Raw genomic sequence first — 14950 nt, forward strand, 5'->3', positions numbered from 1 at the left:
ATCAACATTAAGAATACAGTGAGGCCTCTTCCTTACAGGTCAACAGATTTTGATTTCTGTGATATTTATACTTTGATCATTCATATTTTCATCATGTACTTGTAAGCATAAAACTTCTAGCAAATAGACGTAAGGGGCATGTTAAAATGACTCTTAATAATATTAATAATGTTGTCATGCTCAACTCGACTATGAAAAATGTTCTTTTTCTCATATTGAAGTAAAGTTTAATAATATTTTATATTAATAATGAAATTTAGATCAATTAGCAATCAGACATATTCGTTGAATTGATTTGGTTTGTTATGGTAACAAATTTGCAAAGATGCAAACACATTGAATGAGAAGATGTATTGATAACGCAGAAAACAGAGAAACTGTGAAAAACCAGTGGAGCTGAACTTCCATGATTTAGTTTTGGATCCTGACTTGCCCCTTAACTACTAGTGAGGTCTGGTTAGAGTAAGCTGTCTGGCCTCCATTATTCTTTTCTGTTTAGAAATTTATACCTCATTATACTGAAACTATCAGTAGTGTGAAGAGAGAGCCTACAGAGTGGGAGAATATCTTTGCCACTCATACTTCAGATAGAGCACTAATTTCCAGAATCTATAAAGAACTCAAAAAACTCTACACCAAGAATACAAATAATCCAATCAACAAATGGGCTAAGGAAATGAACAGACACTTCACAGAAGATGTACAAGCAATCAACAGATATATGAAAAAATGTTCAACATCTCTAGTAATAAGAGAAATGCAAATCAAAATTACCCGAAGATTCCATCTCACCCCAGTTAGAATGGTGATTATCAAGAACACAAGCAACAATAGGTGTTGGCGAGGATGTGGGGAAAAAGGTACAATTATACATTGCTGGTGGGGCTGCAAATTAGTGCAGTCACTCTGGAAAGCAGTATGGAGATTCCTCAGAAAGCTTGGAATGGAACCACCATTTGACCCAGCTATCCCACTCCTTGGCCTATACCCAAAGGATTTAAAATCAGCCACATCAATGTTCATAGCTGCTCAGTTCACAATAGCCAGATTGTGGAACCAACCTAGATGTCCTTCAATTGATGAATGGATAAAGAAACTGTGGTATATATATACCATGGAATATTACTCTGCCATAAAGAATGATAAAATTGTGGCATTTGCAGGCAAATGGATGAAATTGGAGAATATCTTGCTAAGTGAGATAAGCCAATCTCAAAAAACCATCATCCGCTGATAAGCGGATGATGACATATAATGGGGGGTGGGAGGGGTTAGCATTAGGGTTAGGGTTAGGTTTAGGGTTAGGGTTAAGGAGGGTGGCAAGAATGGAGGAAGGAAGGACTGTATAGAGGGAAAAGAGGGGTGGGAGGGGTGGGGGGGAAAGAAAAAAATAACAGAATGAATCAAACAACATTACCCTATGTAAAGTTATGATTACACAAATGGTATGCCTTGACTCCATGTACAGAGAAACAACAAGTATCCCATTTGTTTACAATGAAAAAAAAAGAAATTTATACCTCATAGCGTTGTATGTGTGTGTGTGTATTAAATATCACAATACATGTATTAAAGTATCATTATGAATTTTAAACATGGTTCTTGGATCTATGCCTAGCATGTATATACCTTAAAAAAAATTTAAAAAACACTTCCCAGGTCAAGTAAGAATGCATTGGAAGCTTGAGTGATTTTTAATGGTGAAGGGGATTCTCAGAATGAAAATGTACAGTTTTTTTTTTTTTTTTTTTGAACATACAGTTTTAAAATGTAGCTCTTGGAGATTTCCTCTAAGCTTAGTAGCAATGACATGTAATAATTATGCAGGGATATTGAAAAATTATTACAAACTATTATTCACACTTAAAATAATTTTCCTTACCTCCTCTGCTTCTGAGAAGGAAGAGAGAGGAAAGAAAGAAGAAAGAAGATAACTGTTGTCCTCATACATGTATAAGAAGATCTGGCTAGGAATATCTAATCTGAACTGAGCTTTTCTTGGTTTCCTCTTATAGAAAATTATACTTAAACTTCTTTATAGAGGGAAACTTCAATTCTAAGTTTTACATAAGAAATACATCAACAACTTCCATAAAACATCCTTCGTGTTTTAGTACTTATGACATTGTTTTATTTAATTATTTTTCACATGCCTGGGACTTCTACCAGTCTATGGATTCTATTATTCGTAAACCTGAATGGAAGAAAGAAAGGAAGAGAGAAATGGAGGTAGGGAGGAAGATACCTCTGCCTCATTAATTAAGCACACTTTTATTGAATATCTCTTAAAGTGTCAGGTTTTGGGTGGGTAAAGTTACAAGAAATGACTTTGACTTCAGAGAATCTAGAACATACAGATAAAAAAAATAAAAGGCAGGAAGTTCAAGCACTGGCAAATGAAAATATGTAGAGGGTGTTTGGGGAGTGGCCATTAAAGATGATTTCCTTGGGAGGTAAAATTTGAGATATCAAATACGTGAGCTAAAATGATGAAGTTGGGGAATTATAGTCCACACAAGACAAAAGGCAGTTTGAGAAACAATGGCAAGGAACCAGATCTTCTAGGTTAAACTTGTAGTTCAAATTTTATTCTTAAAGTTTTGAAGAAATTACTAAAAAATCTCAGCTGGTCACCAATTTAAAAAATGAAATGAATAGGAAGAAAATAAAAATTACAAAACCTATTAAAAATATTTGAACTAGAGAGTGACATAGTTGAAATAGAATTACAAAATAATTACTTTAATATCAGTGAATAATAGATGGAGGGAGGTGGGAATTGGGGAGAAAACGGGGAAGGCATGGAGGCTAGTCAGGGGCTATGCAGTATTGGAATAAGAAGAGATGAAATAAAGGGATAAAGCGCGAATGGTATTCAGATTTGAGACTGAATTGAGGGAGTAAAGAATGTGGGGCCTGCTCATTGGTTAGTGTTGAGTGACTTAGAAAGAGTCCAGTAAAACTACCAAGATTTTTACTTGATCAAGTAAGTATGTGGTGGTGTCAGTAATGAAGAAAACAAATGTGAAAGGGTTTTAATGAAAAGATTGTGAGACAAATTTGGGACAAATTGGCCTATTGAATCAATAGAAACATGATGTAAATCATGCATATAATTAAAAAATTTCCTCTAGTCTCTAAGAACACTCATGTGCAGGTTTTGATGTGGGTATGCTTTTCTTTCTGTGGAATAAATGCTCAGGAGTACTATTGCTGGGTCATATGATTAAATGTACATTTGGGTTTTATTCTTTTTTTTTTTTTTTTTTTGAGGTGCTGGGCATGGAACCCAGGGCCTTAGTGCTTGCAAGGCAAGCACTGTACATTTGGGTTTTAAAGAAACCACCAAACTTTTCCAGAGCAACTGAACCATTTTGCATTGTCACCAGCGATGTATGAGAGTTTCAGTTGATCTCCATTTGGGTTACTTCCACTTTTCTATTATGAATAATGCTGATATGAACATTCGTGTACAAGTTTTTTTGAGAAACCTAAGCTTTTATTTATTTTGAGAATATACTTGGGACTGAAATGACTGGGTCTTATGTCAATTCTATGCTTATCTTTTTGAGGAACTGCTAACCTGTTTGCCTCAGTGGACCAAAACATTTTACATTCCCATCAACAAAATACAAAGGGCTAAAATTTCCTCATATATTCACCAGCAATTATTATTTTTCTACTTTTTGGATTGCAATCATTGTAGTGGGTGGGAAATTATATCACATTTTGGTTTTGATTTTTTATTTGCCTAAGAACTAACAATGTTGAACATCTTATGCTTGTTGCCATTTATATATCTTCCTTGAAGAAGTGTGTATTCAAGCCTTTGATGACCTTATATTTTTTAATTTTTTGATGAATTCATTAATTTTATTTTCCTGTGATGTGGTCTTGCTATGTTGCTCAGGTTGGTCTCAAATCCCTGAGCCCAAGTTGTCCTTGTCCTCCTGCTTCAGCTTTCTAAGAACTGGGACTACAGGCACAAGACACCACGCCCAGAATTTGATTATTTTTATTTTTGAGTTAAAGTGCTCTTCATGTACCCTGGATACTAAACTCTTATCAGATACAGTATTTTATTGTAAATATTATCTCTTATTCTTCGTGTTTTTACTTTCTTGATAATGTCCTTGGATGGACAAGTTTTTTAATTTTGATGAAGTCCAATTTATCTATTTTTTTTTTTTATGTTAAGGCATTTGGGGTCAAATCTAAGGGTCCATTGTAAAACTGATGTCAGAAAGATTTACTTTTATGTTCTCTCCTAAGAGTTTCATAGTTTTTGCTCTTATATTTTGGTCATTGTACCATTTTGTACACTGAATAAGATCCAAGTCCAATTCCAAATGTACCTTATTTAGTATATGAAATGGTTAACCAGTGGAAACCAGAATCATATGTTGAAATATTTTTCTTTTCCCACTGAATGATCTTGGCATCCTTTCCAAAAATCAATTTATCTTAGATCTTTGGAATGTTTTCTAAATTCTATAGTTCATTGATAAATATGTCCATCCTTACACCATTGCCACATTGTTTTATCATAGCTTCAAAATGTTTTCAAAGTGGGAACCATGAGTCCTGCAACTTTGTTTAAGATTTATTGGCTATCTAGGGTCCCTTGCATTTCCATATGAATTCAAGAATTAGCTTTTTCTTTTCTCTCTCTCTCTCTCTCTCTCTCTCTCTCTCTCTCTCTCTCTCTCTCTGTCTCTCTCTCTCTGTCTCTCTCTCTCTGTCTCTCTCTCTCTCTCTCACACACACACACACACACACACACACATACAATGCCATTGGAATTTTGGTAGGCATTGCATTGAATCTGTAGATCAATTTGGGGGTACATGCCAATTTTTGGTAACTTTTTCTTTCATTCTATGCACACAGGTATCTTTTACATATTTAGATCTTTTAAAATTTCCTTCAATAATATTTTCAACATATAAGACATACTTCCTTGGTTAAATTATTCACAGGTTTTATATTATTTTGATAAGACTGTAAATGAAATTTTTTTCTTAATTTCATATAAAATTTAACTGATTTTTGGATACTAAGTTTGAATCTTATAACTTTGCTGAAGTCCTTTATAAGCTCTTATAATTATTTTGCAGATTTTTTAATATACAAGATCATATCATCTTTGTATAAAGATGGTTTTACTTCTTCCCTTTCAACCTGGGTGTCTTCTTTTTCTTCTTTTTACTTAATGGACTTGACTGGTACCTCTAATACAATGTTGAATAGCAATGGCAAGAGTGGACGTCCTTTCCTTCTTTTTGATCTTGGGAGGAAAGCATCCAGTCTTTCATCATTAAGTACGATGTTAGTTATGGGCTTTTTTTGTAGATGCTGTAAATTCCCCTTGATTCCTAGTTTGCTGAGTGTTTTAATAGTGAAAGGGTGTTGAATTTTGTCAGATGCTTTTAATACTTCTATTGAGTTGATCACATGCTTTTTGTTCCTTCATTTTACTAAAGTAGTGTATTACGTTGATCAATTTTTATGTTTTGAACCAAACTTGTATTATTGGTAGAAATTCCACGTAACCTTGATGTATAATCCTTTTAATATGCTACTGGATTCTGTTTGCTAGTATTTCACTGGGAATTTTTGAATCTACATTAACTGGGGATATTGGTTTGTGGTATTCTTTTCTTGGGATGTCTTTATTTAGCTTTGGTTTCAGGGTAATACTAGCCTTATAGAATGAATTAGAATGTTCTCTCCTCAACTACATTTTGGATAATTTTGAGAAGGATTGATGTTAAATAATTTTTAAGTATTTGGTAGTATTTGAGTAAAGTTATTTATTCTTGGGCTTCCCTTTGTTGGAAGTTTTTTGATTAATAATTCAACATCTTGTTATGGGTCTATGCATATTTTCGATTTTTTTGAGTTAGTATTGGTAGTTTGTATGTTTTTAGAAATTAATTGTATCTAGGTTATCTAACTGGCATACAATTGTTCAAGTATTTCCTTTTATTCTTTTTCACTTTTATTCAGGTATGTAGTAATGTCCCCATTTCATTCCTGATTTAACTTGTCTTCTCTACTTTTTTCTTCTTCAGTTTAACTGAAAGTTTGTCAATTTTGTTGTTAGTAAAAAAAGTTAACTTTGGTTTCATTGATTTTCTATATATATTTTTTTACTATTTTCTAGTCTTCTTAAGGGGGATTGTTCCATAGTCTTCTTTTCTTATACTGTGTTTGATTCTGACACCAGAGTAATTTTCAGCTCAATAAATCAGTTGAGAAAAGTTTGCCACTTCTATTTTCAGGAAGAGTCTGAATGGTGTTGGTTTCTATCCCACTAGGTTTCATCTTTCAAAGCCTTTGGTATTCTGTTGGAGATCAGATCCATGAATGTGCTGTCCAGGGTCAAATCTAGGAGTTCATAAATAATATCTACTGTATTTCTTTCTTGGGCTCCTTCCTCTTTGTAATTTCCCCAACATATCTCGTTCCTGCAATCCTCTGTTATTTGTCATTGTGTCAGTAAGTTTTCTGTCACTGTAATGAAATAACTGGGATGATAAACCTATAGAGAGAAAAGGTTTATTTTTGCTCATACTTTTGGAACTTCAAGTCCAAGACCACTTGGTGCCATTACTTTGGGCCTGTGGTGAGACAGCACATTGTAGCAGATTGCATGGTTGAGAAAAACCATTCACCTCATCAGCCAGAAAGGAGAAAAAAAAAATAATAAAGAACAGGCTGGGGCATCACAATCCTCCTTGAAGTCATGCCCCCAGTGACCTATAGACCTCCCATAAGGCCCCACCTCTCAAAAGTTCCAATACTTCCTAAGAGTGCCATCTTGGGGACTAAGTCTTGGACACATGAACCTTCACGGGACAAAACAATCTTTAGTAGTTATTGTGCTAGAATTTTGGGCTTTAGTTACATGCACCATTGTACATTTCCATAACTGTGTCTGCTTGTAAGATCAAGAGAGAAAATGGGGGAAAAAACATCAGTAGAGATCTTTCTTTCATTTCCTTGAATTACAAAATTGAGAGCTTTATTTGTAATTCTTACTGTTGCATCCAGTGGGCAGTTCTGGATTTCTAGCTACATTTCTGGGACAGAAGATACCAGAGGGAAAAAGAAATGGCAAGCTCAAATCTGGTTCAGGGGACTTCGATGCCTGGTTTCTTTAGCTGCTCCACATATTCGTTTTGGGTTTCGGGTTGGTTTTTACTGGATAGGACATGGTAGAGAGAGCTTACTCCATCTTGAATGAAACCAGAATTCTCCCTTTCACTGATTTTGATTATTTTCTTTCTTAGGTGTCTTTGGGATGGTGATGATAAAAGGGGATGTGTGTAGGGATAAGGAGGAAAACAGAGAAAAACAGAGAACATTTACTCTTCATTCTTTGTAGTCCAAAATCTTCTTCTGTCTTTAAAAGAAGCTCTTACAAAGTAAGTATGAACATAAAACAATCTAACTGATAGTTTGGAAATAAGTTTTATGTTACTACTATAGGGGGAGAGAATTTAAGAGCAAAAGCATGTGAGGTCTTTCCTGGTTATTGTTTTTCTCTTCTTTCCACATTTTTTTATTGGTGCATTGCAGTTACACATAATGTGTACATGCACATAATATAACAATATAATTTGGCCCATATCACTACCCAGAACTTCCATCCTGGTTATCGTTTGAGAAATAAATTGTATTTGGATATAGGACCATGTGCTTTCTGTTTTAACCCCAGCATCCTGAACTTAAAAACATTTGATTTTGTGTTGGGGATGCAGCTGGGTGGCCCTGGATTCAATCTTCAGGACCAGAAAAAAAGAAAAATAAAGTTTGATTTCATATTTAACCAAAAGCCAAGATGACAATAGATTTGTAATGTACATATGAAGCCAAATGAATTCTTAAATTTTTTACAGAGAAATTAAATTGTGTCATATGTTTTGCATTTCAACTTTTTTTTAGTTTTTAATTTTTTACAGACTGCATTTTGATTCATTGTACACAAATGGGGTGCATCATTTCGTTTCATTTCTATGGTTGTACATGATGTAGATTCATACCATTCATGTAATCATACATGTACATAGGGTAATAATGTTTGTCTCATTCTACCATTTTTATACCTCCCTCCCTCTCATTTCCTTCTACATAATCTAAAGTTCCCCCATTCTTGTCTCCCCCCACCCCTCCCCCATTATATATCATTCTCCACTTATCAGGGAAAACATTCAGCCTTTGGTTTTTTGGGATTGGCTTATTTCATTTAGCATGATAGTCTCCAATTCCATCCATTTGTTTGCAAATGCCATAATATTATTCTTCTTTATGGCTGAATAATATTCCATTGTGTATATATACCACAGTTTCTTTATCCATTCATCTGTTGAAGGGCATCTAGGTTGGTTCCACAATCTAGCTATAAACATTGATGTGGCTGTATTACTGTAGTATGCTGATTTTAAGTCCTTTCGGTATAAACTGAGGAGTGGGATACCTGGATCAAAAGGTGGGTCCATTCCATGTTTTCTGAGGATTCTCCAGACTGCTTTCCAGAGTGGCTGCACCAATTTGCAATTCCACCAGCAATGTAAAAGTGTGCCTTTTCCCCCACATCCATGCCAACATCTATTATTGTTTGTGTTCTTGATTATAGCCATTCTAATTGGAGTTAAGATGAAATCTTAGAGTTGTTTTAATTTGTATTTCTCTAATTATTAGAGATGTTGAACCCTTTTTCATATATTTATTAATTGCCTATATGTCTTCTTCTGTAAAGTGTCTGTCTAGTTCCTTGTCCCATTTATTGATTGGGTTCTTTGTATTCTTGGTGTAAAGTTTTGTAAGTTCCTTATAAATTTTGGAGATAAGTGCTCTATCTGAAGTACGTGTGGAAAAGATTTTCTCCCATTCTGTAGGCTCTCTCTTCACATTATTGATTATATCCTTTGCTGAGAAAAAGCTTTTTAGTTTGAGTCCATCCCATTTATTGATTCTTGCTTTGATTTCTTGTGCTTTGGGAGTCTTGGTAAGGAAGTCTGATCCTAATCCAACATGATGAAGATTTGGGCCTACTTGGTCTTCTACTAGGTGCAGGGTCTCTGATCTAATTCCTAGGTCCTTGATCCATTTTGAGTTGAGTTTTGTTCAGGGTGAGAGATAGAGGTTTAATTTCATTTTACTGTATATGGATTTCCAGTTTTGCCAGCACCATTTGTTGAATAGGCTATCTTTTCTCCATTGTATGTTTTTGGCTCTTTTGTCTAGTATGAGGTGACTGTATTTATTTGGTTTTGTCTTTGTGTCTTCTATTCTGTACCATTGGTCTTCCTTCTAGTTTGGTGCCAATACCTTGCTGTTTTTGTTACTATTGCTCTGTAGTATAGTTTAATGTCTGGTATTGTGATATCTCCTGTTTCACTTTTTCTACTCAGGATTGTTTTGGCTATTTGAGGTCTCTTGTTCTTCCAGATGAAGTTTATGATTGCTTTCTCTATTTCTATGAGGAATGTCATGGGATTTTAATTGGAGTTGCATTGAATCTGTATAGTGCCTTTGGTAGAATGGCCATTTTGACAATGTTAATTCTCCCTATCCAAGAGCATGGGAGATCTTTCCATCTTTGAAGGTTTTCTTCAATTTCTTTCTTTAATGTTCTGTAGTTTTCATTGTAGAGGTCTTGCACCTCTTTTGTTAGATTAATTCCTAAGTATTTCATTTTTTTCGAGGTTACTGTGAATGGAGTGGTTTTCCTAATTTCACTTTCAGAGGATTCATCACTTATGAATAGAAATGCATTAGATTTATGTGTATTGATTTTATATCCTGCTACTTTGCTGAATTCATCTATTAGTTCTAGAAGTTTTCTAGTGGAGTTTTTGGATCTTCTAAATATAAGATCATATCATCAGCAAATAGTGACAGCTTTAGTTCTTTTTCTATTTGTATCCCTTTAATTTCTTTGGTCTGTCCAATTGCTCTGGCAAGTGTTTCAAGGATGATGTTGAATAGAAGTGGTGAAAGAAGGCATCCCTGTCTTGTTCTAGTTTTTAGAAGGAATGCTTTCAGTTTTTCTCCATTAAGAATGATGTTGGCTGTGGGCTTAGCATAGATAGCCTTTACAATGTTGAGGAATGTTCCTATTATTCCTATTTTTTCTAGTGTTTTAAGCATGAAGGATGCTGTATTTTATCAAATGCTTTCTCAGCATCTATTGAAATAATCATGTGATTCTTAACTTTAAGCCTATTAATGTGATGAATTACATTTATTGATTTCCAGATGTTGAAGCAACCTTGCATCCCTGGGATAAACCCCACTTGATCATGGTGCACTATCTTTTTAATATATTTTTGTATGTGATTTGCCAGTATTTTGTTAAGGATTTTTGCATCTATGTTCATCAGGGATATTGGTCTAACGTTTTCTTTCCTTGATGTGTCTTTGTCTGGTTTTAGTATTAAAGTGATACTAGCCTCATAGAATGAATTTGGAAGGGTTCCCTCCTTTTCTATTTCCTGGAATACTTTGAGGAGTATTGGTATCAGTTCTTCTTCAAAGGTCTTGTAGAATTCGGCTGAAATCCATCTGATCCTGAACTTTTCTTTGTTGTTAGGCTTTTGATGGCTTTTTCTATTTCAGTGCTTGAAATTGATGTGTTTAGATTGTGTACATCTTCCTGATTTAGTTTGGGAGGATCATATGTCTCTAAAAATTTGTTAATGCCTTCAATATTTTCTATTTTGTTGGAGTATAGATTTTCAAAGTAGCTTCTAATTATGTTATGTATTTCAAAGGTGTCTGTTGTGATCTTTCCTTTTTCATCACGAATTCTAGTAATTTGAGTTTTCTCTCTCCTTTTCGTTAGTGTGGCTAGGGGTTTATGATTTTTGTTTACTTTTTCAAAGAACCAACTTTTTGTTTTGTCAATTTTTTGAATTGCTTCTCTTGTTTCAATTTCATTGATTTCAGCTCTGATTTTAATTATTTCCTGTCTTCTACTATTTTTGGTGTTGATCTGTTCTTCTTTTTCTAGGGCTTTGAGATGTAATGTTAGGTCATTTAGTTGTTGACTTTTAATTTTTTTAATGTATGAACTCAATGCAATGAGTTTCCTGTTAGTACTGCTTTCAGAGTGTCCCAGAGATTTTGATATGTTGTTTCATTGTTATAATTTACCTCTAAAGTTTTTTTTATTTCTTCCCTGATGTCTCCTGTTATCATTGCATCATTCAATAGCATATTATTTAGTCTCCAGGTGTATGAGTAGTTTTTGTTTGTTATTTTATCATTCATTTCTAATTGCATTCCATTATGATCTGATAGGATACAAGTTAGGATTTTTTTTTTTTTTTTTGTATTTACTAATGGCTTCTTCGTGGCATAGTATATGGTCTACTTTGGAGAAGGATCCATGAACTGCTGAGAAAAAAGTATATTTGCTTGATGATGGATGAAATACTCTGTAAGTATCCATTAAGTCTATATCATTGATTGTATTTTGTAGTTCTATAATTTCTTTGTTCAGTTTTTGTTTGGAGGATCTATCCGTGGTGAGAGCAGTGTGTTAAAGTTCCCTACTATTAATGTGTTTTGGTCTATCTGATTCTTAAAATTGAGAAAGGTTTGTTTGATATACATAGATGCTCCATTGTTTGGGGCACAAATATTTAAAATTGTTATATCTTGATGTTTTATGCTTCCCTTAAGCAGTATGAAATGTCCTTCTTTATCCTTTCTGACTAACTTAGGTTTGAAGTCCACTTTATCTGATATGAGGATGGAGACCCCTGGTTTTTTACTGGGTCCATGTGCATGGTATGTTTTTCCCCATCATTTCACCTGTAGTCTGTGGATGTCTTTTGCTATGAGATGAGTCTCCTGAAGGCCGTATTGTTGGGTCCTTCTTTTTAATCCAATTTCCAGTCTATGTCTTTTGATTATTGAGTTTAGGCCATTGACATTCAGGGTTATTATTGTAATAATTGTGATTTATATTCCTGGTCATTTTGGCTTATTTTTAGTTTTTAACTTGACTCGGTTTCTCCTTTGATTGGCTTTTCATTTAGAGTAGTTCCTCCCTTTGCTGACTTGTATTGTTGCTTTTCACTTCCTCCTCGTGAAATATTTTGCTGAGAATGTTCTGTAGGGCAGGCTTTCTATTTGTAAATTCTTTTAACTTTTGTTTATTGTGGAAAGATTTTATTTCATCGTCAAATCTGAAGGTTAGTTTTGCTAGGTATAAGATTCTTGGTTGGCATCCATGTTCTTTCAGAGCTTGAAATATATTGTTCCAGGCCCTTCTTGCTTTTAGAGTCTGGGCTGAGAAATCTGCTGATATCCATATTGGTTTCCCCTTATATGTAATCTGACGCTTTTTTCTCGAAGCCTGTAAAATCCTATATTTCTTTTGTATGTGAGGTATTTTCATTATAATGTGTCTCGGTGTGTATCTATTTTAATTTCGTGCACCTGGTGTTCTGTAAGCCTCTTGCATTTGATTTTCCGTTTCATTTTTCAGGTTTGGAAAATTTTCTGATATTATTTCATTGAACAGGTTGTTCATGCCTTTGGTTTGTATCTCTGTGCCTTCCTCAATCCCAGTAATTAGCAGTGAAGATCAGAGATACTGAAGTTCCCCCCTGCAGGCTTATTATGATGGCTAAGTCAATATTCTGTGTTTATCTCACAATTTTCCTCTTTATAGGGACAAAGAAATACTCTATTTCCCTTGTGTTTAGGTTGAAGCTGGGTCCCTGTTGGTGGGAATGTGAGTAGATATATTGAGCCAGCAGAAGTGGCTAAGAAGAGTCCATTGTGATGGGAGTGAAGCAAGGACAGTGGTGTGACACAGAATTAAAGAGAATCGAGTGTTTCCAGAAGGAGGAAAATTGCTACATGGGCAAGTTGGTGGAGAACTGACAGTCATCATTCTTTTCACATTGTAGACATTACTATGACCTTGACAAGTATAGTTTTAGTGACTGGGAAGGAAGAAAACTTGACTGGGATGAGTTGTAGATAAAACATGAGATGATAAAAGGAAGTGAGTAAATGTAGGCACTCTTGATAAGTTTTGCCATGAAAGGGTTAGGAAAACGAGGAAATAATTGGAGAGTAATGTGAGGCAAAGGAGTTTTAAAAAAATGTATAGCTTGTATGTTTATGCTCATTGGAATGATTCAATAGACAGCAAGAGTCTACTGATACAAGGAGACTCACAGGATAACCAGTGGCTTAAATTTCTTGAACATGGGAGAAGAAGATAAAATCCAGAAAGTAAGGGAAGGGGGCTGGTGTTTTTAGGTATAGGTAAACTTTTTCTTTTTTCCTCATTGTAACAAGAGGAAGGCAGAGAATGTGAGTGTAGATGCAGATAAGTTAATAAAGTCAGTGGTGGGAAGTTGAGGGAGTTCCCATCTGATTGCTAGTCTTTTCTCAGGGAAGAAAGAAGTGAGTTCATGAGATTGCAGAGGAGGGGGTTTGGAGGTTTGAAGAGAGGGGAGATTTGAAACTTGTCTAAAAGAATGGGAAATGTAGTAGGATCTCTGGGCTCTGGTGAGTGCTCTTTTAAGATTAGTGGTCATGACTCTGCAGAATGATCCTCTACGTGCTTGTTAATTTTCTCCAGGAACATTTGGCTTCTGAGGCAGCAGTGCACTTTAGGTGGGCAGGTGAGTTGAACTAGCATTGGGATTACATTAAATAGCTATAATATAAGGCAGGAGGGAGAGGGGGACAAAGATGTTAAAGACAAGTTAACTAGAATGTTGACAAATTGATTAGAATGTAGACTGGGAAAGGTGAAATGAGTGCATCAGGTGACCAGAATGGAAAACCTCCTACTTCTGTCCACACAGTTGATTAATTGCTGCATTGTAAGGGGACCAGGGAAAAGATGTATCTCAAAAGAACGAGAACTTGACACGGGAACATTTTTCCCCATGGTGACTTATTCATTAGTGATGCCAAGGTACTCATGGCATTGGGCATGAGTGACTGAGATTGGACAAAGGAAAAAAATAGGAGAAATGTCTAAGAACTGAGAAGATAAGGAATTAAGAAAATCAGCGCTTTTCATAACATTGTCTCTGGACAAAGTAACCCCCTGGGCAATTCTGTCCCAAACTGAAACTGTCACCATGGCCACAGGACAGAATTGTCTTCTATCATTTTCATCATTCCTGTCAGTGCTGAGTGCTTTTGCTGGATTTGGGGGCAGTGCTATTGGAAGAAGGATAGTGCTCAGAAAATGTTACTACCTCACATGCACACCTCCAATGCAGCATTCCCACCCACAAGCTTACCAATTACAGACCCCCACATCTAATGACAAAATAGATCACTTTAAAATTTCAAGTCCTAAGGTCATTAGATTTGCTGCTTTTAGCTCTTCTCTAGATAATTATTTCACTTAGTACATCCTTATTTTGAGTAAATGCCATGGTCTTGAATTAGTGATGGAGGAAAAAGACTTTATCTAAGTTCTAGCAATATATGTGAAAGTCAACAATGTAATCTGACTTTTTTTTTTTTTTTTTTTTTTTTGGTACCAGGGATTGAACCCAGGGGCTTAACCATTGAGCAACATCCCCAGCCCTTTTAAAAATATTTTATTTAGAGGCAGAGACTCACTAAATTGCTTAGGACCTTGCTAAGTTGCCGAGGCTGGCTTTGAACTTGCAATCGTCCTGCCTCAATCTCCTGAGCCACTGGGATTACAGGTTTGCGCCACCATGCCTAGTGTTATCTGACATTTTTGAGAGCTCTGGACATTCCTTTTTCTGTCTTCCAATATAATTCAGAGAAATAAATCAAGTATTTGAATGTGAAGAATTGGAGTAGTATAGATTTTATAAGCAGTTGTTGAAAATCTGTAAGTTAGGGTGAGGATGGTCCCATGTACCTGCAAGAGTTAAGACATCCTTTTTATTTCCAACCTCATAAGGAGAATCTCAGGTCCTGG

General features: G+C 35.2%; 1 protein-coding gene across 1 annotated transcript in view; it reads right to left on the reverse strand.

Annotated features, from left to right (window-relative positions):
- Positions 1-13930, reverse strand: part of LOC124994208 (coiled-coil-helix-coiled-coil-helix domain-containing protein 2-like) — a 113252-nt gene extending 99322 nt beyond the window's left edge. The window contains exon 1 of the mRNA XM_047566003.1: positions 13831-13930. Coding sequence (XP_047421959.1) covers positions 13831-13930 — 100 coding nt within the window. The remainder of the gene's footprint in view (positions 1-13830) is intronic.
- Positions 13931-14950: the final 1020 nt, after the last annotated feature.

The sequence above is a fragment of the Sciurus carolinensis genome, chromosome 10 (assembly GCF_902686445.1).
Source record: "Sciurus carolinensis chromosome 10, mSciCar1.2, whole genome shotgun sequence".
NCBI lineage: Eukaryota > Metazoa > Chordata > Mammalia > Rodentia > Sciuridae > Sciurus > Sciurus carolinensis.